Source organism: Heterocephalus glaber, unplaced genomic scaffold (genome assembly GCF_053883595.1).
Source record: "Heterocephalus glaber isolate CG9 unplaced genomic scaffold, H.glaber_assembly_v1.0 deba00001463, whole genome shotgun sequence".
Lineage (NCBI taxonomy): Eukaryota > Metazoa > Chordata > Mammalia > Rodentia > Bathyergidae > Heterocephalus > Heterocephalus glaber.
The window spans coordinates 10,251,801-10,277,679 of NW_028258310.1; the positions used below are offsets into that span (position 1 = coordinate 10,251,801).

General features: G+C 52.9%; 1 protein-coding gene across 4 annotated transcripts in view; it reads left to right on the top strand.

The window, feature by feature from the left end:
* Camk2a (calcium/calmodulin dependent protein kinase II alpha) overlaps nucleotides 1–21,652 on the top strand; it is a 59,265-nt gene extending 37,613 nt beyond the window's left edge. The window contains exons 14-19 of one of the 4 annotated variants that reach the window (XM_004854415.4): nucleotides 4,328–4,360; nucleotides 5,294–5,342; nucleotides 11,405–11,480; nucleotides 14,058–14,152; nucleotides 18,104–18,332; nucleotides 18,524–21,652. In XM_004854415.4, coding sequence (XP_004854472.1) covers nucleotides 4,328–4,360; nucleotides 5,294–5,342; nucleotides 11,405–11,480; nucleotides 14,058–14,152; nucleotides 18,104–18,332; nucleotides 18,524–18,527 — 486 coding nt within the window. In that variant the 3' untranslated portion in view covers nucleotides 18,528–21,652. Of the gene's footprint in view, nucleotides 1–4,327; nucleotides 4,361–5,293; nucleotides 5,343–11,404; nucleotides 11,481–14,057; nucleotides 14,153–18,103; nucleotides 18,337–18,523 lie in introns of those variants that run through there. The other 3 variants (XM_004854417.4, XM_087180592.1, XM_087180593.1) reach the window with 3 other exon arrangements.
* Nucleotides 21,653–25,879: the final 4,227 nt, after the last annotated feature.

Sequence of the window (25,879 nt, forward strand, 5' to 3'; positions counted from 1 at the left end):
ACCTCATGACTTTGTTTATAGTGGCATTTATAGTCTTGGGCCACTGGCTTTGGCTTGTCAGAGGTTGCACGGGAAGAGACCTGGGCTGGACACCTCTGCCCTTAACCTTCTCCTTCTTGAGTTTCCCTTGGGTATGTTGGGTGAGGTGTAAATTTGGTGATCATTTCCAATATTTCTGCTTTAAAAATGGAGAAACAAACAAAAGGCAACAAAAACCCTCTTCAATTCTCCCTTCTCTTGGATACTTAAAGGATATAGTCCAGGGCTGCAGAACGGTGTTTCAGTCAATATGTACAGTGATGGTTGCAGAAGTTCTAATGGAGCCAAAATATTCCTAATGCCTACTATTTTTGTAGCACCTTTTCTGTTTAGATACACAAACACTTAGTGCTGTGCTATAGTTGCCTGCAGTGCCCAATTCAGTACCATGCTGCACAGAGCAATAGGCTTTGCCATGCAGCCCAGATGTGCTGTGGGCTGCACCTACTTAAGGCTTTGTGTGAGCACACGCTATGATGATAGCACCATGACAAAATCGTGTAAAGATGTGCTTCTCAAAATGTGTCTGTCACTGAGTGACAGGACTCCACATCGTTATTTGTTAATCTACCAACATCAGTGGTTTTCAAACTGAACTCTATGGAGCCCAAGGGCTCTGGAGAGGCCCTTCTGGCTGCAGATGGGCTGGAATAGGGTGAGAAAGGGCCTGCTTTGCAAAGTTCTAGGTTTCTCACACCTTCTTCAACCAGAACAGCTCCATGTTACAGCCATTTTGGTAGTTAAGAGAACCAGCGGCTAGACTTGGCTGGTTGTTTAGACTCCCTGAGCCTGTGTTTCCTCTTTTATGCAGTGAGATTAGAAGGGTGTCCTCCTCCTAGGGCTATTCGTGTGGATTAGCTGGGATAATGTACACTGGGAGGTGAGCATGGGGCTGGTGTGTGATTCTCCCTCATGAGACAAGCGCCAGGATAATCTGCTCTGTTTTATATGTTAGACTTTCAGGTCTTGAACACAGTTTGCTTGGGAAAATATTTGGAAACCATGGACCAAAAGCAACCTTGTCTGTAAAGTTAATAGGCATCTATTATGGATTCTGGCCCTAGGTTTTCAATTGCCTGATCTTTGGGGTGCCCCTGAGCTGACCATCCTCCCAGTTGAAAGATTACAAGAAGGATTTGCGGTGTAGGGGCTGTCGTCTCTGGGGATGTGCAGACACTGAGCTGAGGGTGCTGGGCCCCAGGGAAAGTGGTCTTCCTGGCTCCAGTGTGGGGTATGTGGGGCAAAGGCCACAAATGCTGCTGGGCTATGGTCCAGGTCAGTGGAAGAAGAGGGGCTGCCCGAGGCTGCCGGCTCCCAGGTGGGGCATGGCAAGGCCTGGTGAAGGCCCCAGTGGGCATGGGGTCAGGGAGCTCCCTGGGGGTGGGGCTGGGATGAAGCTCTAAGCCTAGCACCTCTTGGGCAAGGCCAGGATGCAGAGGCTAGCAGAGGGCAAGGACATCTCAGGGCACAGGGGTGGGTATCTGCTGTCACTGCAGAGTTTTCCAGTGGCCACAGCTGAACAGTGTCCCTGCTTCCTGCTGCACAGGACAGAGCCCAACTACTTCTCAGAGTGGCCTGGGTGTGGATGAAAAAAACTGAAGACCATCCATGGCCTGGCTGTCTCTTTGTAGCTCAGCCTCCTTCTCTCACTTGGCAGCTGGAAGGTGAGAGTAACTCAGGAGGCCTGCCCAGGATTTGGGAAGCCCGGTCTGCCATGTGTCGTTCCCTGAAGGATCAAAGAAGGGAGCAGGGGTAGGGGAGAGGTTCAGTCATGTTTTCCTCAAGTCAAGAAGCATGTGTTTGGCTGGGCGTGATGGCACATGCTTGTAGTCCCAGAACTTGGGCATGTGAAGCAGGAGGATTGCTACAAGATTGAGGCCAGCCTGGGCTGCATAGTGAGTTCAAGGCCAGTCTGAACTACATAGGGAGATCATGTCTCAAAAAAGGCGTAGATTTTAGGCCTCACCATTCATTCCCTCCCTTTGTGGATGCGGGTCCTGGGTTCTGTCATCTGTACGAGGGATATGTAGCAGTTGTTGGTGAGAGCTGGTAAGCAAGTCACACCAGAGGGATCTGGTGGAGCCAGCATAGCAGACACAAATTGAGCTCCAAAGGGAGGAAATCCATGCTCCTCCTGCTGTTTGGCCCTTTGAGACAAACCGTCGTTCCAGCTGGGGCTTGACAGAAGAACTGGTTGGCTCTGACAATGGAGGACAGGCTGAATGGCTGGTGTTGCAGAGATGACACGTGTCTGTACTTTATGGGCCTTGCAGGGCTTTTCGAGGCTAATGTTGACCACACTCAATTTCCACCACCCTCGCTAACCTTAGAACCTCGCTTCTACTCGTGATTCTGAGAGCAGGGACTCTACTCTTGGTGAAAGCCCCTTTGTCAATCCAACTTGAAAATGCTGGTCAATGTGGGATGACTAATGTCACCCTCCTTTGTGGTTCAGGGAAACCGAGGCCTTCTATTTCCAAGCAATGCTACCCCTGGGCCTTGGCTTCTGTGAGGAGATGCCCACTGCCCTCACCCCTTACTCCACTCACTGCCCCTGTTGGTGTCCCATCCGTGCCGTTGTGACCTCTCTCCCCATGTCCCATCCTGTCACTGTGTGTCCAGATCTGATGAAGTCTCTGCTCTGTGTTCCCTCCTCGTGTCCTGCCTGGAACCTCTTGGCCCTGAGTGGCTCCTTGGGATTCTGCTGACAGCTGAGCCATGAAGGCCTGTTCCCTTTCCCCACACACTGTACCTGGCCTGGCTCCAGCCAGGGAGGGAGGCCAGCAGGAGAGGAGGGGAGAAGGAAGGTGAGGAGAGGAGAGGAGAGGAGAGGAGAGGGGCTCTTGCAGTTTGCTGGCTGTGAAGTCACTCTGGCCAGCCCAGCTGGAAAGCTGCTGAGCATCCATGCTCCTGGAGCACATGAGCATGGAAATGCCCAGGGAGCCACCCCTGCCACATCTGTGGAGGCCCTGCCTTGAGGGCGCAGGGTTAGGTCCTGCCACACAGAGGATCATGGAATTAGAAAGCACAGAATTAAACCTGAGACCCTCATGGAACATCCAGTGATGCCCATGGCACAGGCCTACCCTAGAGGCATCTCAAACAGCCTCTCCTTCACCACCTGGCCTCTCAGAAGAAAGGCATCATCACGGATAGGATGAGCCTTTGAAGGAGGTCAGGCTGGGTCCACAGCAGAATAAAGGACCCTGCACTGAGGGCCTATACCCAGCCTCAGCTCTGCCAGGGGATTTCTGAGTGGTCAGGGCAGGCCACTGCCCTTTGGGCTGCCAGTCTTCACCTGAATGTGAGTCTTTAAGACTCCAGGCTCTTCGAGTGAGTGAAGGAGAAGGTGATCTGCATTTGTATCCACCTCCTGGCTCCACAGCCAATACTGGAGATGCTACAAATCCCCCAAATGCTGGACTCTGCCAGCTGGCAGAGCCATGAGACTCAGGCTCTAGACTCAGCTTCACTTTCAGCTGCACCTCAGTGTCTCTAACAGGATAAAGGAGCTGAATGAGAGAGTTGCTGGGAAGTTGTGAGTGCAAGCAGCATCTCCAGGACTCCATGCCTGGCCCTTATGTCTCCAGTATTACCTTGGGATATTGTCAAAAATGGAGTTAACCAGATCCCACCTAGACTTTGTTATCAAACTCCTTGGAAGGGACCCAGTTTTGAGCATTTTTGACAAGTTTCCTGAGTTTGGGGATATAGTTCAGTGTTAGAGTGTTTGCCTACCACATGTGAGGCCCTGGGTTCAATCCCCAACCCTGCAAGATAATAAAAACCAAACGAATAAATAGCTTCTCAAGTGACAAGAACACTCACCTGGGAGTGCGCCTTTTAGCAGAGATGCTTGGGGAGCTTAAGGGATGCATTTGGCCTCATCTTTGGGCCTGAGCACCCTTTCGTTCTTCAAGAGCATTGGATTCTGGAGGCCTTAGGCAACTGGCATCCAAGAGCCAAGAGGACTGATGTCCCTCACCAGAATGAGGAGCAGTGAGCAGCCCTGGTCCAAGGGAGGGTTGGCCTTGAGCTTGGCCATTAGATCATTAGACCTTGGCAACTGAGCACAAGGACCCAGCGCTTCAGGCTGAGAGGCTTGGCCCTATCAGGCCAGCTGTGGCTGGTGGCCCTGACTTCTTGTTCTGAGGCTAGGCCAGCAAAGGACCACAGAGGATGACCCTGAGGCCCATCCTCCTTCCAAACCTGCCCTGTCGTTTCTCTGCTCCCTGCCGTTTTCACGCTGTGTCTTTTCCTGTCCCATCTCTTCTCCTTGTTTTTCCAGAAAAGAAAGTCCAGTTCCAGCGTTCAGTTAATGGTGAGTGTCTGCCGTCTCCTGCACGCCGGTAAATGCTGGGCCTCGGCCCCTTGCTCCCTTGCTCCTGCCTGCCTCCTGCAGGCTGCACTGGAACCCAGGGCGGGGAGAGGGTACTCAGGGCATGCGTGGTACGTGTGCCTCGTGTGACAACATGTGTGTGTTGTGTGTGTGTGTTGTGTGTGTGTGTTGTTTGCGTGTTTCTGTTGACACCTCCCTCCACGGCCCAGACCAGCAGGCCGACAGCAGACCTGAGCACTCCTGGGGTACGAAGGTGGATTTGAACCCAATCCCATGTCCACCCTTGGCTTCTTGCTTCACCCACCCCTCCGCTCTAGAACTCATCTCAGGGCTTGGTTTGTACAAGTTGCAGCCAGAGTGGGGCTTGGTTTAGCTAAGGCCACAGCTGCCAAGAGGCCACTGTGAGCTTGTGCAGGCCACGCAGGCAGAGGCGCCACTGGCCCTGCCTCTGTCAAGGGGCACCACAAGAGGCATGGTGGCCCATGTCCCTCTTCTTCTGGTTCCATGACTGTCTCATTAAGTTGTATGGTTTTTCTCCCCTCTGAAAAGCCCACCCTCTCTCACACTGGGTGTCCCTCTCTCTGTCTTCCTCTCCTGCCAGTGTGTGTATTCCTTTCCCATTCTGTGGCTGCCATAGTGTCTCTCTGCTCCTCCATATCCCCTCTTTGCCCCCTTGAGCAGAAAGGATTCAGGATCTTCCTCTCAGCTCTTCCAGAAAGGCCAGGGATCTCCTTATAGCCCCCCGCCCCATAGGTCCCCTCCTCCTTGGGCTGGAAGGTCTGCAGGATCAGGAAGTATCTGGATGGCAGAGCCATGAGGCGCACAGAAGTCAGCCACAGCACCAGGCAGCCGGGCAGCCACGCTCCATCCTGCGCACCAGGCAGGCCTCACGGCCATCCTTCTTCTCTTTTGCAGGAATCTTCAGAGAGCACCAACACCACCATCGAGGATGAAGACACCAAAGGTAGGGAAGGGCCTTGCCTTTGGCGTCTGGGCTCCAGACTTGCTGGTGCCTGCTGGCAGACCCTGCACAGTGGCTGGAAGGGCCTCGTGCCAGCCAGCTTCCCGCTAGTGGGCAGAGCCTTGCTTGGCTCCTACCAGGCAGGGTACACTGCCATGTGTGGCACCAGGCTACAGGGGGTACACAGATGGGTTTTTCTCATTTAGGGTTATAGATTTACTTTAATGTGTTCTAGAGAAAAATTTTAACATACTGCACAGTGGTGGTATAAATTTTCACTTTGGAAAAAAGGGTTTTGGAATTTCTTTTTTAAAGTGAGTTGGTTTTTAAAACATGAAATGATAGTAATAAAGGAAAGGAGAGCAAAAATGCAGAAAGTCCAGTTGGTGGCCCAACTGCCCAACACCAACCAGAAAAATGTAGGGGTGGACATAGCTAGTGCCTAACCGGCCTTAAAAGCTGCAAGAGGAGTGAGGAGCAAAGGTTCTGTGATGGGGCTGTGAGAGAGGAAACAGAGTAGCATTCACAGCTTCGATCTATGAATACTCGCTAAGACCTACACTTGTTCTTGGTACTTTGTCCGGACCTATGTACCAGGGCTTCATGGCAGCCCCACAAGGTGGACGGTGTGACACAGAAGCAGGCCAGAGGACTTGGAGAAAGTTGCTCACAAGGGTGGGGTTGGGAGCTGAGCCCAGGCAGTCTGGCTCCAGAGTCTGGCTGGCCACCACCACGCTGGGGGCCTTCATGGAGAGGGAGCTTAGAGGAAGGGAGAGAGTGCTCATTTCTATGCACTTGGAGACACCAGGTCCATGGTGCATTCAGCAGTGTCCCCCTGCTCCTCTGTGCCTGGACACCCAATCCTCCTTGTTTGCCAGGACAGGAAGGCTGGGTGGCTCAGGGATTAGCACACTTGTGCCTGTGTCAGAGACATCTGGGGGATCCTTGGAGTGTAGAAAAAGGTCATCCACCTAGAGGGAACACAGCTGTACCAATGGAGACATTTTTCAGAGGTTTAGTTATTTTGCCCTGAAAAGAATTCAGTGATTCAAACATTATTGTGATTCCGGCTGTTGGGCAGTTTTACACACCGCTCACCATGATTGCCTCCTGAGCCCACCAGAGCCTGGGGTACGGGCCTTCCTGTGTGTACCTTTCCAAGCATTCCCAGCACCACTGCCTGGCACCAGGGACAACCTTTAAAACATGCAGCAGAATCTCCTGTCAGGGTCAAGTCAGCACTATGAGTTGCACAAGTCTGATCTTCCAATCCTATTCCCAGCCCTGCTTCTGTGGATTCCAATTCCAAAGGCCTGTGGTGGGCCAAGACATGGCTCTTCTATGACATTCCCCATATTTGAGGTGCCCTGCCCCAGTGGTAAGAGACAGGCTCTGAGAGTCTGAGGCAACTGGATGTGGTCTCATAATCTTGGCCTCAGAGCAGACAGAAACCATCACGGTGACCTGGTTTTGTACTCCTCCACTGGAGTCCATTTGCTGGGTGAGCTTGGGCAACTTACTCAACCTCTCTGAGGCTCATTTTCCATAAGAGTAAAGAGGTGATGATGAGAGTACCAACCTTGGAGATTACTGTACAGATGAATTGAGAGACTGCATGTAAAGTACATGCACAGTGTTTAGCCATGGTAATTGTTTAAAAATGCCTTAATTTCTTTCTTTTTTTTCCAAACTGGAGTTCATAATTGAAATGTCAGAAAGCCACACAACATATTCTTGGAACATCCATTTTACTGAAAGATTATTTAAGACAAATATTTACATGTTAAACAGACAGAGTGCCATTCGGAATGGAATGTACAATGTGTGTGCACTATTCATGTGGAGCAAGAGCCATCAAAGACATTTTCCACCTGGGTCACGGCTTCAGGCTACATCCTTGAGGCCCAGTGTCTGCTGTCATCATCTTTTAGGCAGACCAGGATGGGACAATTTATCTTGAATTTTTGTTCACTCTGCCCCTCTTACAGAGGAGACTCTGAGGCTCAGAGAGGAAGGAGGGCATGTACAGAACTAGGACCTGTTTGCTGCCTCAGTGTGCCCACATGATAAAAAGCCCCAGAGGCCATGTCTACCGGAAGAGACCTCCCTCAGCCAGGAGCCTCTCCTGGTGGTGTGGGGGGAGAGAAGAGCCCTTATTCCCCTAGTCTCCCCAGGCCTGCAAAAGTTCCTGAGGATGGAGAACCACCTTCTGGGGTTGACTTGTTAAGCTTTCTTCCTAAGTGACAGTGGCAGCTGGTGGGGTGGACTCTGACCTAACTTAAAGTTAATTAGATATGTCATCCTTCAGGGAACAAATTCCCCCCGAGGAAATGAAAGGACATGAATATTTCAGAGCCTAGGCTTCTTGCTCTGTGAGCCACGCAGACTTCCTCCCCATTTCCCTGTCTTCTCCGGAACAGCTCTGTGAAAAATTAATTTTCTCTAACCGGAACAGCTGCCTCGGAATCTGGGCAGAGACGTTCTGGGAAGTTTCGGGAATATTGGTCCCATTGTGTTGGTCTTGGTGTGCTGTGAGACCACCTTAAGAGAGTGCCCGAACCTCTCTGGGGCCTAGGTGTTCCCTCTGGAGGGAAGCACACCTGCAGGGAAGCACACCTGCTTTGGGGTGAGCTCCCAGCAGAGGAGAAATGCCAAAGCTACTGCTGGCTGAATGCCTGGACAGCAACCAGGGGTGCTGAAGGTGTGGGAATGGCCCAGAACCAGAGTGAACCTCAGGGGTAAGAAGCACCAGGTGCCCAAGTCTTCTGCCCCACAGAACAAAGCTAGGGGGATTCCTGCCTTCTAGTTTTCAACTGTGACAGATTTGGCGTCCTGAGTGTCTGGAGGCCTGGCCAAGTCTGGCACTGGCTCATGCTGCATTCATGGAAGTATAGTGTCCGGAATTAGAGAGGGGGTAGAGTGCTGCTCCACACCTGGTATTCTGCATTGTCCAGGCCACACCCGAGACACACTTCACACTCGGAGATGTGTCCAGATACCTGGAAGAGTGGGTGACCAGCTGGAGGCAGACTCGGAAACCACAGCCTGGAGGCCCCAGGCCCTAAACTCTTGGGGGTGAGGCATAGAGACTGGGAAGTAGATGGAAGGAAGTAGGAAGGAAGGAAGGAAGTAGGAAGGTTGCTTTAGGGTCCCAGAAGACAGGAAGACCAGTACCATAACTAGGGGCTTTGTGGAACACAGATTTCAACTTGAAGGAAGGAGCTACACATGGTGAGTGCAGTGTACCATGCAGTGGGCTGCCTGGCAGGCTGCAAACCCGAGGCTCCAATGCAGACTGAGCCCCATATGTCAGGCTGCTGGGAAGCAGCCCTGCCCTGGCTAGACTCAGGCTGTGCTTGGGATGAGCTTCCAATGCTGAGATTTCCAGATGGGAAAAATGGCAGCTCTCTTTTATGGTGCACCAGAACTGCACTGAATGCTTGCCCTGAGGCCTTACCATTTACATGAATGAGTTGACATTAGGGACTGGGAACAGCAGCTGGCTCTCAGTGGGGACTGTATGTGTTAGCTATTTCTACCAAAATAGTCTCACCTCACTTGATCCTCAGAACCACCCAATGAGGTGGGTACTATTAGTATCTCCATAATATGGGGAATCGAGGCTCAGGGTAGTCCATTGGCCAAGGGGATGCAGCAGTGACAGAGCCAGAAGCCAGAATCCAAACCGTAGGAGTCTGGCTCCAGAATCCAAGCCCTCAGCCACTCTGTTGGACTCCCTGCAATGGTAGTAAGAAGCCACCCATGGGAAACAGGTATGACAAGCTGGAAGGTTCTCAAAGTCCATACAGAGAAGGTCAGGGTGGTGGCACAGGTCCCAAACCCAGTCAGGAGCACATGTGTTTGCTTGGGGTTGTTGCCTCTGATTCCATGTGGGAGTGACTAGCCTAGTAGCTCCTAGCAGGGCCAGTCTTTCCCATCCTCAGCCTCTAGCGAAGGAGAGTGGAGCTGACAGGAGGACAGGCTCAGGAGGGCCTAGGGCCAACTCACATAACTTGGGCAAATCCAGGGGTAGGGCAAAGATGGCAGCCCCACTCTGCTTCAGTTCCATCTGCCCACTCTTTCTTCTACTCCGTGTCTATGTATTGAGTGCTGCCTCTGCCCCTGCCAGGCAGGGTCCCAGAGAGCAGGGACAACTCCCAGAGTGATGTGGTGATGCTCTGAGTCTAAGAGGGACTTATTCCCAGCCTCGGTGATTCTAACTGGATCCAAGAGAGAAGGAATCAGCTGTTCACTGGTGACTGGAATGAAAGGATAGATGCCCTGTCTACCCGAAGAGCACCAGCTGGGCCTCAAGTGCCTGGGTGTGGGAAGTGGAGTGGGCTTTGGAGCTGCAGACTCTGCTTGAGGTAGCAGTTCTGTCACAGCCTGTCATTTAGCCTCTCACCTTCCACTTGCTCATGATGTGGGAGCGAAGCTGTAACACGAGAACTTGAGTTTAAGCACACAGCACAGGACTGGGGACTCACTCACCTTTCAGTCAGCATTGGAGGCCTGAGAGAGCCAGGTCTGTTCCAGACTCTGGGGCAGCCATGGTCTGGCCTCCATGAGTGCACATTGAGTAGAGGACCAGACATGCATACGGGCCGAGCAACTGCATGGTATCAGCATTACAACAGTAAGTGGGTTGGGCCACCTGAGTCCTGCGGAAAAGGCTCTGAGCCAGTCTGCCCCTGCAGGGTTCCACGTCCCTCACTGGGCCTCAGTTTCCTAAGCAGTTTGGCAAGGAGGTTGAATCCCTGGTTTCCAAAGGTTCTTCCAGCCTGGATGTTCTGTGACTCTTCATCCCCCGGATCTGATGTGAGCTCCTGGGTGTGCTGTGGGAAGCTGGTGAGGAGGGGGCAGATGAGGCCTTCAGTCAGGCTAGGTCTCCCTCCCCAGTTGGAAAGTTCTGAGGCCCAGCCTGAGGTCGAAATCCTGCAGTCTCAGCTTCTGGAGTCAGAGGCTGAGCCTGTGCCTGGGGGAGGAGGGCATGTCCTGAGGACTGAGAGAGCTTCTCTGGGAGCCAGGACACACGGTGTCCAACCCCTCCATCACTGAGGCTCAGTCACCTCCTGTGTGACCTGGGGCCATGCTGGGCTTGCCTATTTGTGAGGAGCAGGTGAGGCCGCCCCTGGGTTGGGGTTGCAGGAAATGATCAGTGCATACAATGGACACCTACTATGTGCCAGGCTTTGGGACAAGTGCTTCGTGTTTATCACTTCATTCCACACTCCAGGACACCATCATCCCATCTGACAGACCAGCAGTCTTGTGGCCATGGCCGCACAGCTTAGAAGGACCTGGGCTGAAATTTCAACAACCATCCACCTGGGTTCTGTCACATGTTTGGCTCTGGATGAATGACAGGAGGTAACACCCCCATTCTACAGATGGGGAACCCAAAGCTCAGAACCTCACATGTCTCATGAGAAAATGGATGCCTAATTCTCTCCAGAGAAGACCAGCTGCTTGGTGTTTCAGTAGCAGACAGGGAAGAGCAACTGGGATTCATTGGTCCTAGAAAGTTCTAGACAGCTCAGTGCCTGAATCCTATAAGCACCCAAATTGAGCAGAAAGCTCACCCAGACACGAGAGGTGAGTAAGCTCCAAGACTTTCCTTAGGGGCCTCAGGTTTGGCCACAGGGGGGCCCTGGTTCATGCTGTTAGTGATGCTGCTGCAGGTGACACTGTTCGGATTCACATGGCAATGCTAGGAGGAAGGGACACATATTTTAGGTTCAAGACCAGGGTTCAAACCTGGCCTAGAGTCAGGATGTCCACTATGCTTTTTGGAGGTGAAGACTACCAGCTGAAATGTGCCTCTACCCTTCTTGCTTAAGGGACTGTCATCCCCTTTCACCCTTCTGAGCCTCAGTTTCTTCTTCTGTGAAATGGGGATTATGGGACTTCTCTCCCAGGGGAAATATAAGGATAAATGAGATAATCTACACAAGGCCTCAGGTCCCAGCACAGGGTTTGCCTGGCACATAAGGACTCAGGAAACAGGTTGGTGCTTTGTTACTATCATCATTATTATTATCTCTGTGTCCCCTCCTGCCTTACAGTGCGGAAACAGGAAATTATAAAAGTGACAGAGCAGCTGATTGAAGCCATAAGCAATGGAGATTTTGAGTCCTACACGTGAGTCAGCTGGGCTCATCCTGCATGTCCTGCCTGGATCTCAGTTCAGGGGTGTCGAGGGCTGACTTTGGGGGTCCCTCTTGCTCCTCACTGACCCTGTCCTCTCACTCTGCATGTGCTATGAATGAGACTGAGCTTCTGTTTTGGCTGTGCTCAGACTTGATGCTTCCAGGGAGCTTTCTGCTCACAACACTGCTGTGCACTCAGTTCTCCCCTGCGGCTCCGAGTCCTTACACGTCATTCCCAAAAGAAACTCCAACAAAGCCCGTCTGCTCCTCAAGGAAAGCGGGGTCTCTATCCTTGTGTCAGAAGGAGGGCAGGGAGGCAGGCCCCTTCTCAGTCCCCCGAATGGGCCTGATCTTTGCACTGCACCTTCTCGGACCTTGGACCACAGCTGGGCAGGAGTGGGCAAAGACCAAGAAGGTGCCACCTTCAGCGACCAGGGGTGGGCGTACATACCTCGAAGCAGAACCATTATTCATCTTATTCTGAGAGAATAAGGCAGGAACACACAAATGTCGTAAAATACAACAGGTAGTCCAAGACTTCCCATACACACCTGCCCACCTTTAGAGGGGCAGCTGTGTGCACAGGCTGGGCTGGAGCGCCCCCTGGTGGCCCCTCCTGCTTTCCTGCTCTAGCTCAGAAGCAGGCCCTGGGCTGGCCCCAGAGAGAGCCAACATTCTGGGCTTAGGCCTTAGCGTTTTGGCCAGTGCTGACACGGTCTGTGCCTGGTGACCCCCACATAAACCTTTTGGTGGACAAAGGCTTACAAGCAAGGTAGGTGACCCGTGGCCATTGGGTTAAGGTAACCTGGCTGGGGTTTGCTCCTTGGGCAGCTTTATACAGGCTTCCTCTGTGCCCAGAAGCTGCAGTGTCCTTCTCAAAGGTATGGCAGGCCGGGCACATTCTCACCATGGGAGGGTTTCAGCAGCAGTGTGTGGCAAAGCTTCTAGGAGGGTACCAGTTCTCTCTGGAGACCAAGGCACTTGGAAGGTGCACGTGTGGAACTGAGGAGGCATGCGCTAAACACGTGTGTGCATGAACTTGTACATGTGTGAACATTGGTGACTGTATGCACAAGGAATGTGCACAGGTGTGTGTGTGTGCGCTCAGCACAGAAGCAGGCTGTCACATTAGTCTCACAGCCGGCCCTAGAAAGTGTGAGTTGGGTTGTACCATGCCAGTGGCTCTGGAAAGGCATGGCCAGGAAGTAAGGGAAAGTGGGGTGGCTCCTGTGGACCCTAAGACCCTCAGTGCCACTCCTGGGGTCCTGAGGCCCTCTCCATCTCTGAGATGTCAGCTTTTTTGGCATCTGCACCTTGCTTTAGGTTCTGACCCTTGTCATGATCTTTGGGGCCTGTGGTACTCTTGAGTCTGCCTTCTGTATCCCTAAATAAGCCCCTCATCTTACTGAGCCTCAGTTTCCATATGTGCACAATGCATCAGAGTAGTGTCTCTGAGTTGTCCAGACTAGGAGACAGGACACCCAAACACTTCCTCAAGCAGGGCTTCTCCTATGGGGGTGCTCAGTCTCCCACATGCGTGGCACTTAGCGCTCATCCTGAGACAGTTCTAGAGCTAGAAGGGTCCTGAGCACCCCGGCTGGTCTAAGAACAGACCACCCCCCATCCCCTGGCTTACTCCATCTGCAGAATCTGAGACCCTAAGTGAAGAAATGAGCTGTGTAGGGTCACTCGAGATGGGTTTGTCTAGCTCAGACAGTGCTGAGCCTGCCACATTCTTCTGGCTTCTCCAGTTCCTCCCTGGCCTGGGAGTTTCACCTGCCCAGGGTATGTCCTGTGCTGGTTTCATTGCTATTGTCATGGTGGCTAATACTGTGCTACCAGAGGTCCTATAAATCTGAGGATGGGGAGATGATTTACTTCCTTTGCTTGCATGGCTGTCAGGGCCTCCAGAAGGCTGAGACCTGGCAGGGAGAAACCTACTGAAAACACCCAGGCTCCTGTGCTGGGGGCCTCCTTGGCCAAGCCTGGTGCTCCTTCCCCTCCCAGGTAGCCCCTCCTCTAATGCCAATTTCCTTATCTTACTGAAGAGGAAACTGAGGCTTACAGTTAGGGCTGCTGCCAAGCAGAGGTTCAAATTAGTAAAACAAACCCCTTCCATCTACACATCTGGCTTGGGTGAGCAGAGGTCACTTTTACGGGAAGGAACAGCACCTTCCTCCCATCCCAGGAAGACAAATTAGGAAAAGTCCTTGAATCCACTGCCCAGAGCCAGGAAGGAAGGTGGCAAGCAGAAAGCAGGCTGAGTTTCATCTTGCTGCACCTTCTTTAGATGCCCATTTATGGTGTTCTTGCTTCAAGATGTTAAGCCACTTGCTTGGGGTGTCATAACCAGCAAGTGGCAACCTGGACCTAGGCTTCCTGGATCTGGATGGCACCAGCCAGTGATACCCCCCACCCCTCAACTTGAAAGTTTGTGGGCCCCGTCCACCCCACCTGCCTTCTTGACACTGTGAGGTGGGAGCAACCATTCCCACTTCATGGGCTCGCCCTCCAAGGGCACAGTGAGAAGCTGCCCCAGCCCCCTCTCCTCTGGCTTCCTTCCCCCTAGGAAGATGTGCGACCCTGGGATGACAGCCTTCGAACCCGAGGCCCTGGGGAACCTGGTCGAGGGCTTGGACTTCCATCGATTCTATTTTGAAAACCGTGAGCAATTCCTTCTTCCTGGGGTGCCTGTTGTTTGCTCTGGTCTCCATGTCCTGCCCAATGGCACAGCAGGGTGACGGGCAGGGCCTGGGGCAGCTCTGGAGCCAGGGAAAAGGAAGATCCTGTGTGCACAAGGGTTGGTACCCTCTTGGTTCTTTTTCCCGACCCTGGCCCATCAATGGCCAGCTGTCCCTCCTGTGACTGAGGGGTGCCCCAGAGACCAGGGGTACATGGGACCCTGGGGGACACCCCCACTTTGTGGAAAAAGGAGCCTTCCTGCTGGCTCATACCGCAAGTGGTTTGGGTGCCTGGGCCACCCGCACTGGCCAGCAGCTCACAAGATGGCTTCTGGGTTGTGATGCATGTGACCCCCTGTGGGTAGGAGGTTGGGGAGGGGAGGACAGTGAGCTCACACTGCTGTGCCCCCCTGCTTGTCTAGGTCTCTGTCCTGCGTGTCTGTCCTTCCTGGGCCTCTCCTTTGCAGGAGTAGCTGAGGCTAGGCCTGACTAGGGCGCTTTCTACCTGTGTCTGTGTCTCACCTAGGCCAGGGGTCAGGCAGGGACCAAGCAAAGGGCACACAGGTCAGAATCATGCGGTTCAGGACTGGAGGAAGGGCCTGAGAGGCGGTATGTCTGGGTTCTCCCAAAGTGAAGGGCACCTGCCACTGGGTGGGGCTACACAAAGTGATTTCAGATTTTACAGACACCATTTATAATCCTAGTTTGCATGGTGAGAAAGCTGTCCGATTTTAATTCTCTTTCAATACTCTGGCTTTACCAAAGGGAAAGGCTCAGTCGGGCGCTAGCCTATCTTCAACACTTCTCTCTGATAGTTCCTAATTTCCCTCTTTATCAAAGAGCAAGCAGAGCTGGGTGTGGTGGCACACATGCCTGTAATCCCAGCATTCTGCAAGGCAGAGCCAGGAGGAGCACATGCTCAGCCCAGCCTGGCATTTTAGTGATTTAAGGAGACCCTGCCTAAGACAAAACAAAACGAGCTGGGGAAAAAGGCCCTGGGTTCAATCCCCAGTACCATAAAATAAATACTAAATAAATAAAAAGAACAAGCATGGCCCAAGATGCCTTGCAGGCAAGAGCATGGGGCAAAGATTATGTAACTTCATTGTGTTTTCACTGGACTTATTAAAATTTCATTCTGGATACTGATTGTCTGTTAACGGTTATGCTATAAAGTCTTTTAAAATAAACATGTAATTTAAAATATTTTCATGAAATAAGCACAGGTGGCACTCATATATGGTGATTGAATAATCTCTGTCATTCAGAAGGTGAAACTGAGGCCCAGAGAGGGGAAGTGACTTGTCCAAAGGGATCCCTGAAGCCAGCGGCAGAACCTGGCCCTGGATCACTCCCGTGCCGTCGCCTTTTCGGGGCTGCCTGCTCCATCCACACACTAGCAGCCTGAGCTGACACCTCTCCCCTGGCCTGCACCCTCCGGCTGAATTTTTAGAAAATACACAGGCAGCCCCCCCTCCGAGAAAAACTGAAAAAGGACGCTCCAATTCTTTTTTGAATGAATCTAACTCTGGTTCTCCAAGGCTAGCAATGGAGATTAAGCTCTCACACAAAGAGCGGCAGCTGGACCCCAGGGGTCCCTGTCACCCCGGAGCTCCCCATGGATCACTGCCGCTGCCATTATACCTCTGTCCTCTGGGGGCGCTGGTTCCCCGAGTAAACTCTCCAGGCCCCACAAAGGAAAGTTGAGACCAAGCCAAGGCTCAACTCTCCCGGCACAGGGATGACCAAAGGGACCCACACAGAGAGGAGCCAGTGCTGCAGCCCCTGGCCTGCCTCATGCAGTGGGCCTCATTTTAGGCCCGGTCGCTGGACTCTAGGCATCTAGCCTGGTCTCTGGTCACCTCCATGGCAGAACCCACAGAAGCCAGACCTAGAGTCCCTGGGTGCCCACCTTCTGGCTGAGTCCCACCCTGCAGCCCCTAGCTGTTCCTGTGCAGGACCTGTTCCTGTCCCCACCCTGTTCAGCAGGTTGTATCCTCAAAGCTTCTAATCTGGTCAAGAGACATCACATTAGCAGTGACGCCCCTGGGGACCTCAACCCTTACCAAAAAAACCGGCAAAGCCCATCTCCCAGCAATGCTAAGCTGTTTGTCCCTTCTGGAATTGTTTTAGATTTTCCTAAGCCAGCTCCTTTGGGAGCCTGACTTCTTTTAGTTTCGACTGCGTTTCTTTCAGGAGGTGGCCCAGCCTGGAGACTCTGGCTCTCAGTATCCATAAATGTTAAATGAATGCATTGAAACAGATGGCCTTGTGGTCCTCCAGCCCTGTATGCTATCAGGGAAGTTTACAGAGGCCTCCTTGCATTTTGTGGGAGTGCCACTTGGTGAGCTTTGACCTCTGAGGTTCCTCCTTAGCCTATGACACTAAAGCTTACATTCTGTATGTTGAAGAGTTCAGAATTCCAAGTCTATTGTTCTGTATGTCTAAGAATCATGATTTTGATAGTTATTTAAAGATTAGATAGAGTATGACAAGAATATTAGGGAATGGATGCTACTGGATTTTTTTTGCAGCCCAGAAAACAAAACAAAAGACCCTTTATATTTTTCAGGAAATAAATAACTCACAAATTTGGCTAGACATCAGAGTCAGAGGGTGGGGTCAGAGACGAGACATTTACATTGCATTTTCTTGAACTAGGAATGTATATTTTAAATCAGCTGCCCACTAGTTAAGACTCACATTTAGGTCACTCTATGGGAAGGCACAGGATTTCTCTTAAGGGATGATCACAAGTTTGAGGCCAGCCTGGGCAACTTAGCAAGACTGTGTATCAAAATTAAAAAAAAAAAAAAATGCTTGGGCCGGGGATTTAGCTCAGTGATTCCACCTCCTGCCTCGCAAGTGCAAGGTCCCAAGTTCGATCCCTGGTACAAAAAAAAAAATTCTTAAAATGGGCTGGGGGTATAGCTTAACGATAGAGCATTTGCCTAGCATCTCCAAGGCCCTGGGTTCAATCCCCAGTACTGCAAAAATGTGCTATCCAACCTACCCTTGGGTCATTGTCTTTGTGTGGTTTCGTATTTTATCTTAATGAAAAAAAAGTGAGTTTCTCCAGCCAGTACAATAATAATGGTGGTGGTTCTTCTTTCCTGCAGCAGGAGTGGGTTTCAGTACTTTTATTGGTCCTGATCTAAGAACTATCATTTTCTCCTAACTCTGGGAAGCTCCATGACTCCACTCCATGACTAACAATGTAATCTTAAAAATTTCAATGTTCTAAGATTCTAAAGTTCTAATATTCCCCAAGTTTCCGTGACTATACATATTGGAGTTGGCAGGTAGGGGGTGCACGGGCCATGTCTGGATTGCAGATATTTCAGGTGGCCTGCAAGTCTGAATTCTAATTTAAAATAAGTTTTCATACAGAAATCCAGATTTCTAAATTCTGTTGAGAAACCAGGGGTGGCCACTTATTCAAGATGGTAACTGTAGGGGAGTCCTTAGATAGGGGACTCCCTTTAGAGAGGACAAGATTTCCTGTCACCACAGCCTGCCTGACCCGGGGAGAGAGGCTCAGCAGTCATTCAGCATTTTATCCCAAGCTCAGCTCCCCAGTTCATGTGCTGCCTGGCCCCTGTGGGGATTTGGGTCTGAGAGAGATCAAGCCTTTCTGGTTCTGTGATCATCTTGGCCCCATCTTCTGTGTCCAGGAGACTGATTCTAACCCCTGCCATGTCTGGAGAGTTCAGCATGTCTGGAACCCACTGTCTCTAATCTGGGGTGCGATGGATGTTTTACCCAGAAGTTCTGCTTTGACTCCCAGGTGGCCAGCCCTGCCCCAGAGATTCCCTTCTTTGAATGAGGCAGACAGAGGGGGTCCTCTGAGAGAGAGGGCTGCTGGGCATTAAGAGCAAAGGCAGGGAGGCAGAGCCCCAGTTGCATCTCCTCTGCCCCTCCCATCCCACTCCAGTATGGTCCCGGAACAGCAAGCCCGTGCACACCACCATCCTGAACCCCCACATCCACCTGATGGGCGACGAGTCGGCTTGCATTGCCTACATCCGCATCACGCAGTACCTGGACGCCGGCGGCATCCCCCGCACTGCTCAGTCAGAGGAGACCCGAGTCTGGCACCGCCGGGACGGCAAATGGCAGATCGTCCACTTTCACAGATCCGGTGCCCCCTCCGTCCTGCCCCAGTAAGAATCCTTTCTTCCGGCCCCTCTGGGGTGATCTGAAGGAACAGGAGGTGTGAGCCTGGAGGCTCATCTGCCAAGCTGGCCGCTGCCTTCTGGAGCAGGCAGGCTGCAGGGGGCCCGGTGGGGATCCCATCACGGAGGGCAGTGGGTAGGCCTCCCTCAGAGCACCCCCCGTGTCCACTGTCTTACAGTTGAAGGACCAGGCCGGGGTCGCTGCGCTGCTGTGTCGCAGGGACCCACTCTTTGTCCGTGGAATGTGCTGCTGGCTCTCCCACTGGATTGTGCTGGAATTCTCCCCACCACATCACCCCAACACTGCCACTGTCACCTCTGCATCTGCATCAAGGAAACCTGCCTGTTCACAAAAGCCATCATGACTTCACAGCAAACAGCCCTCACCCCACCACCTCTCACGTGCTCTCTCCCTGCCAGGGTGGGACCTCTCAGGCTTGGGTGCCCAGGGTGCTGGCCCCAGGGGCCTCCAACCTCCACCCAGCTGTCATGGGCCTGGTCTGGCCTTGGCATAAGGCTAGACTGCCCCAGCTGTGGGTTCGCCAGGGGTAGGAAAAGGAGCGGTGCATAGCACAGATGGCCCTCCCTCTCCTGGATCTCACCTTTTTGGGGTCCCTGGGAAAGGGCAGATGAATCCCCCAAAACTCCCCTAAGCTAACCTCCCTGTGGGAGAGGATGAGAGAGGAGCGGATGCCAGGAGCCTCTTGCCTCGAACTGCTGCCCTGATTCTCCCCACTCCTGTGCTGGCCTTGTGGTGGTCTGGTGACCCTCCCTGCACACTGCCCGATGCCCACTGCAGTGTGAGGAGCTCAATGCCCTCAGCTGTCCCCACTTCGGCCCTCAATGTTGACCCACTCACCCACCTTTCCATGTGTCATCCCTGGGGAGTTCCAGCCTCATCCAGTCTGAGAAGGAATCTGATTGTGTTTCAGGGGTGAAAGAAAGCAATGTTTAGGTATCTCTTCTACTTGGACTGCATGCCTTTTTATAGCCAAACTTCTGTGTATTTCGTAAATGGATTCATGTTAATGGATATTTATGTAATTACTAGACCTCTCAAATTATTGCGAGGAGGGTTGGGTTGGGAAGAGGGGTCAGAAGAGGGATGAGGGGTAGTTTTTACTCTGTTCTACCCTTTTTTTTGTCATTTCTGAGGTGGACCTTGTCACATCAGTGGTTAACTGGGGCCCCAGGAAGCATGGCCTCTCTGCCGTTTTAGTCACCAGGTGAGCTGATGCAGGGCACCCTTCTAGGAGTAAGGAAGTATCAGGTGGTGGTGTGACTTAGAAGTGGCAAGGCAGGCGAGGGAGGGAGGTGGCAGGATGGAGATGTCTGGGCTTGGCTTTGCTTCTCTCTCCAACTGGGGTCCTACTACTGCACTTCCCAGGATTTCCTTCCACGATGTCTGTGCCCCCCTCAGTGCCCCCCACCCACCTCCAGGGTGGCCCATGAGCATGTGTCTCCATCGCCTCTCTCCCCCTTGGCATCTGATGGCCACAGCAAGCACAGGGAGTTCCTCCTCTTCACACCGCACCCTGAGCCTCAGGTTCGCAGCCTCCCTCTATCCCTCTCTTGTCCTTTGCCCCTGGGTTGGCCCTGATGTGGAATGCCTTGGCCCATCCGCAAGGATCTCCTGTCTGCACTGTTTTCTTTGCATGACTTTATATGCAGTAAGTATGTTGAAAAACAAGAAAAGAAGAAAAACATTCAACAAATCAATCTACATGCTTTGGACAAAAAATTAGTAATAATAGAGGTTATATTCTCAGTGTCCGACTTGGAATTATGTCGCTGCCTCTCTGTGCTTTTGGCCTCTGTGTGGCCGTGTTTTGCCAGCATGAAATACTGTCCCCTCTGGAGGATTTTAGGGGAGGAAGAGCCACATCCCCAGGGCTTTGGAGGAAGCTGTGGTTCCCCTGACCTTCCTGGGTATTGTTGGAGCAGAACTGGTAGGAATGTTTAATCCAGAACTTTCTGAGTTTCCCCCCATCATGAGCTGTTCCTTGGGCTCTTTTCTAAAGTCCTGCTGCCTAGGGACAGGTGAGACCGGCCAGGCTGCAGGCCCAGGAAAGAGGCTGCCCAGGCCTCGGGTTTCTAAGCTGGCCCATCACTGGCCTCTGTCCTCAGCAGAGACCCTGCTTCCCAGGCCCGAGGGTGGGTTCTTGGCCTAACCCCGGCCCAGAGGGCTCCTCAGTGAGGCCCAGTGATCCCATTGTCCCAGCAGAAAGCCACCTGTCTCTCTACGACCTGCCAGTTCCCCATGGCCATCCCCAGCCAAAGGTGAGGGTATGACCTTCACCAGGGGATGCTATAATTCCCCAGCAAGGTCTGGTCCCTTCTTCAGCCTCAGTTTCCTCATCAGTTAAGTGTGGGTTAAGTGTTCCTACCTAGGCTGATGGAGGGTCAAATGGGTGGTGACACGAAGCCCAGTACACCTGGGAGAATTTGCAGGGTTTGCTGTTGGCTGGCCGCCAGCTTGCTTCTAGGCCTGGCCAGTCACCACCCTTGCCCTGCCAGCCCCTCCTTCCCCTCTCTGGTGCCTGTCCGCCGCTCATCAGCGTGGACTGCAGGGGAAAGAGAAGTGGTCGTAGGGTTTATAGGCTTCAGTTCCCAGCTCTGACTAGACTTGCTGAGTGACCCTGGGTGAGTCCTTTCCCCTCTCTGGACCTTGGTTTCTTCATCAGAGGAAACTGAGCTGAAGGACCCCAGCGTCCCTTCACCGGCTGACGCAACTCTTGCCCACTGTGTGCCTCTCCTCGTGCTAGAGAATTGAAGGCAGGTCCCTACCCCAGGCTAAGGTGGCACCCACTGCAAAGGCCACTCCTGTGGGTAGGCAGCCACCTGGTGTAGACCCCAGGGCACCATGGTGACTTTCAGGCAACAGGCAGGGGAGACTGGCAGAAAAAGCTGCCCAGAGCCCACTCACCAGACAAGCTCTGTGCTCCTTGAAAACACCCTTTAGATGCAAAAAATCCAGACCCAAGACAGAACCCAGGCTCCAGCATGCCACTCCATTTACAGGAAAGTGCTCTATTAGTTTGCACCACCACAGGGAATCCTGACAGGACCTCCCATCTCCCTTCAAAGGGAGACCCTTTGGGGCATGTGTTTGCCAGACTCTCCATGCTGGTTTCTTTGTTATTATTTTTTGGGGGGTTTGTTTCAGTTCTTTCTTTTTTTAAAAAAAAAAATGTGGCTGTGAACTTGAATGACCACTGCTCAAAATTTCTGCGATTGGGGGTGGGAGGGAAGGAGGGGTGTCTGTTTTATTCTTGGTGTTTTCAGTGCAATAAATAGCTACAAACTTCTGTGCACTTTCCGTCTCTCTGTCTTCCTCAAGCACAGCACACTAGGAGGTGTTCACTTCCTTTTCTAGATCTCCCCTGTTGCAAAATGAAAGTCCTGGTCTCCATTCTGATTGGATGCACTTAGGTCACTTGCTCAGGGCTGAGCCAGTCGCTGTGGAATTAGGCCATAACCATATGCCCCATTCTTAGAGCCAGGGATGGAGTCAGCTTTTTCTCAGGCACTTTAACAAGGGCAAGTGTGTGGATATGGTCTGCCACCAAAAGCCAAGAGTTAAAGTCTCCCTCAGGGGCTTCCAGGAAAGGCTGTGTCCTCTGAGCCTCAGTTTCCCTTGTATGAAGAGGAGGTTGTGGTAGAAGAAGTCCTATCGTTCTTCTCCTAAGGCCCAAACTCACAGACAAGCCCCAGCCCTCAGAGCACCCAGGGAGGTTTGGAGAATGGGGTAAGGGAAGGACAGTTCTCCATACCCACAAATACATTGTGAGCCAAGGGCCCAGGCAGCGCCTTGAGACTGGAGAGCTGGATGGCTGCGGGAGGCCCTATGGGCTAAGGAAGGGCTGGGGTCTCTGATCCAGGGTGGGGATGCAGAGGCCTTGGCTCTCTTTGGCCCACAAGAGTTGCCAAACACCCATCTGCTGATGTATGATTTCTAGGGCTAAGAGCAGGACTGTCCCAGCCAGATTGGATGTTTATCGCCTTAACCCACCTGACCCCAGGCCTGGGTCCCACAGGACCAAGGTGCTGTGCCCTCAGGAGGCCACAGTTCCCTCCAGGCCGTGCTCTGGGTGTCCAGAGCTCCAGAGCCTTTGCACCAGCTGCTTTACTAGTTTATCCTTGCTGCTGGTGTAGGGGAGGGTGCTTCTTGCACACAGGTGAGGACTTTCACAGTAAGAGCACAGGCCAAGGCTGAGAAGAACAAGTGGGAGCTGGAGACTTCTCTTTTCACCTTGCCCAGGTGCCCACAAAACCTGCATGGGGAACTGACTCCTAACTCTTCCCTTGCAAGCTGGGTTTTTCCACCTCGGCAATGCTGAAGGGTTTAAGGGCGTGGGCTGCCATTATAGGAAGTTGTCAGCAGGTGGCAGCACAGGGGTAGCTTACAGGCGGTCCTTGGCGTCTGCATCTACCAAGCTCTGGAGGGCCCGGTTGACCTGAAGAAATAAGTATCCTTTAACTCTCAGGAAGTAGCAACTCCACTTAAAACATTGTCATTTTCTGCCGCATGATGCTCTATAGTTCACAGCATGCTCTGGTCCTAATTAAAACAGCCTATTTTGAAGATGAAGACAGACTCAGAAGCAAAGAGGCTTCTTCAAAGACCCTGAGCCAGGACACACTCAGCCTCCTAATTTGGAAGTGCAGGGCTCTTGTTCCCTCCAGGGACCTCCCTAACTCTGGACTGTGTTTTTCTGCCTCTGGATGCCGGGAAATCTTGACTGGTGTTCTGAGAAACTCCCCTTCCTGTCATCCTCTGTTAGGCAGCAGGCCCTGCTCATCTCACAGGGAGTCACCCGGCATAGTTTGTTGCTGGGGAAAAGGTGGAGTGGACACAAGCAGTGTGAGCATCTCACCTACCTCTATAGAACAATGGCTAACGCTGGGTGCTGCCAAGGGTCAGGTGCCTCTTATATTTGATCCTCAGACCATCCCTCTACAGTGGGCACTGCCATTCTCTCCACTCCATGGACAAAGGGCTGTGCTGTCAAGGGCTGAGGGCAGCTGCTGAGCAGGCCCAGGGTTTGAGGCAAGGAGGTGAGAGTTAGAGAGTGAGCCACAGCAAGCACCTGCTTCCTGGGTCTGCTGGACCCTGGCTGGAATCTGAGGAAGGCTCGGTGGTGAGCAAGACCTGTCTCTCACCTCCCAGGAATCCCTGACGCTGTCTTAGCCAGAGAATGAAAATTCAGGGCAGGCGGGCCTGGAGCTGGAGCTGGCCGTGCAAGGTATGGGGACCCTAGGGGTAGGAGGAAAAGGGGACTGGCAGCCGGGGCAGGCGGAAAAGGGATAAGAGGAAAAGGGGCAGGTGGCTGGGGACCTAGGGGCAGCTTTGTGGAGCTGCTCAATGAGACGAGGGGGGGGGGGATTGAAGAGAGAGCAAAGGCTGATGGCCCAGGGCACTGGGTGGGTGGGGTGTAGAACAGGCTTCAGAGGACGCTGTGGGACCAGCAGTGTTGAGGACTGAGGGTACCCTGAGTCCGCCGTGGTGTGGTTATGCCTTCCAGGACACGGTTGGGCCCCAGCAAGGTGGAGAAGGCCTGCTCAGACCCGGGCTGCAGTTGGCCTTTCAGGAAGCATCCTCCAGCAGGTGCTGGGAGTGTTTGCACAGGGCAAGGTGGAGCGGGTCCGGTCCATGGGAATGGCCCCTCTTCTCCTCCTTCCTCCTGGGCCCAGCCCCACCCTCCCTTTTCCACCAGGCCTGCCAAGTTTTCAAAAGCCACTTCCCTGAGGGTGGCCTGGCCTTGCCATCCCTTGCCAGGCCCAGGTGGATGAAGCTAGAGGTGGATCATCACTTTCCCCCAAAGAAAGAGGGATGTTTATCACCAGGCTCTCCCAGAGTGACCTTGGGTGAGTCACATCCCCTCTCTGGGTCTCAGTTTCCTCATTGTAACAATGACAATGAGCCTGTAGTCTTCAGCTTTGGGAACAGGACGGGCTGCTATATATTCAGCCAGGGAATTGCTGAAAATAAAGATCATCAGGCCTTGTCCTCAGAGAACAGGCTCCACTAGGCCAAGCAGGGGTCTGGGCAGCTCTAGTTTTTGTGACCATCAGGCTAGGGAAGCCTGGATTTAGCTGTCTCCAGTTCCCACAGACACACCGGGAGCCCAAAGATGCAGCTCTTTCAGGAAGCCCCACCCCAGGATTCCCACTTCCTCATCCTCCTCCTGACTCAGCTAGATCAATATTGACCTTCGGCCTCTCCCCTGCCTCTCACTCCTGGCACCCCAAGCCCTGAAGCTCTGTAAGACCCCTGGCCAGCAGAGTCAAGGTCGAAGCGGGGCCCAGGCCAGGGCCACATTCTTGCCTTGCCCACTCATACCTCACCTCCCCCATTTCTACTGGTTTGGCAGCGGGAATCCTGGCTCACTGGAAAAGCCGGCTATGCCCATTCTGCAGGGGGCATGAACTTCCTTCCAACCAGGTGGAGCCAACCCCAAATCCAACTCCGAGGAAGGGCACTGCTTCCTTCCTGGGAACCACAGCATGGTCCCTAGGGATGGCTTGAAGGGCAGGGGTTGGGTTCTGCCCCACCCTCCTCTCACCCCTGAGGCGCTTTGGTGGAGCCCACGGTTCCTGTTCACCCCTCCATTTTATGGTTGGGGACACTGAGGCCCAGCCTGCAAAGGGGTGTCAGCACAGGGCTGGCAGCCTCCTCCTGGCCATGCCTGGCTCTAGGCTGGCTCCTTTTTCTTGCATTGATTGGAGGTGGGAGCTAAGCCTATTTTCCCCTGGACAAGGGCCAGCTGGACTAGACCCATTCTACTTAGAGGGCTTCCACATGCTGTTTTGCATTATGCACTTCGATCGTTTCTTTAACATAAATGTTGAGCATCTAATACTATCTCATTTAATCCCCTGCAAGAAGAAATCTGTTCTTCCCATTTTACATCTAAGGATGCCGGGTTTAGAGAGGTGAAGCAGCTGATGCAGCTGGGTCGTAGAGCTGGGCTTTGACTTTGATCAGCCTGCGGATGTCCTTTTCCAGACAATTCTCTAGGGATTGCAGCTCACAGATGCTGTGGACATTAGTAGGAAAAGACTTTTTTCCCCCAAACAGAAAGCCTTCCTGGACAGGGGTGCCAAGAAGTGGCCCTGTTGGCCAGAGTAGGCAGGCTAATGCTCTGTGCTGGTGGAGAGGGCCAGGGCGGCGGGAAGTCAGGCGGAGATGAAGCAAAGGGCCTGCTGGCCAAGGATTTGTGGGCAGGCAGGCGGCCCTGAATGCCCTTCCAGACTAGGACCAGTGTCAGTGAGGCCTCAGGCCCCAGGGGGAGTGGCCTGGAGCGAATGGAGCAAAACTTTCCATGAGCCACCAGCAAAAAATGAGTGTGGAGGACAGCGGCCACCGCAGCCCTGAGGCTGTGCAACCAAGGTCACGTGGGCCTCAGAGTCCTGATGCTGTGACTCTTAACTCCTTGCTGGTTATCCTGAGAGCCAGCAGAGAACAGGGCTCACTCTGACTCTCCATCTGCAAAGCAGTGGGCTGGAAGGAAGTCCAGTCTTGGTCCTGGAGG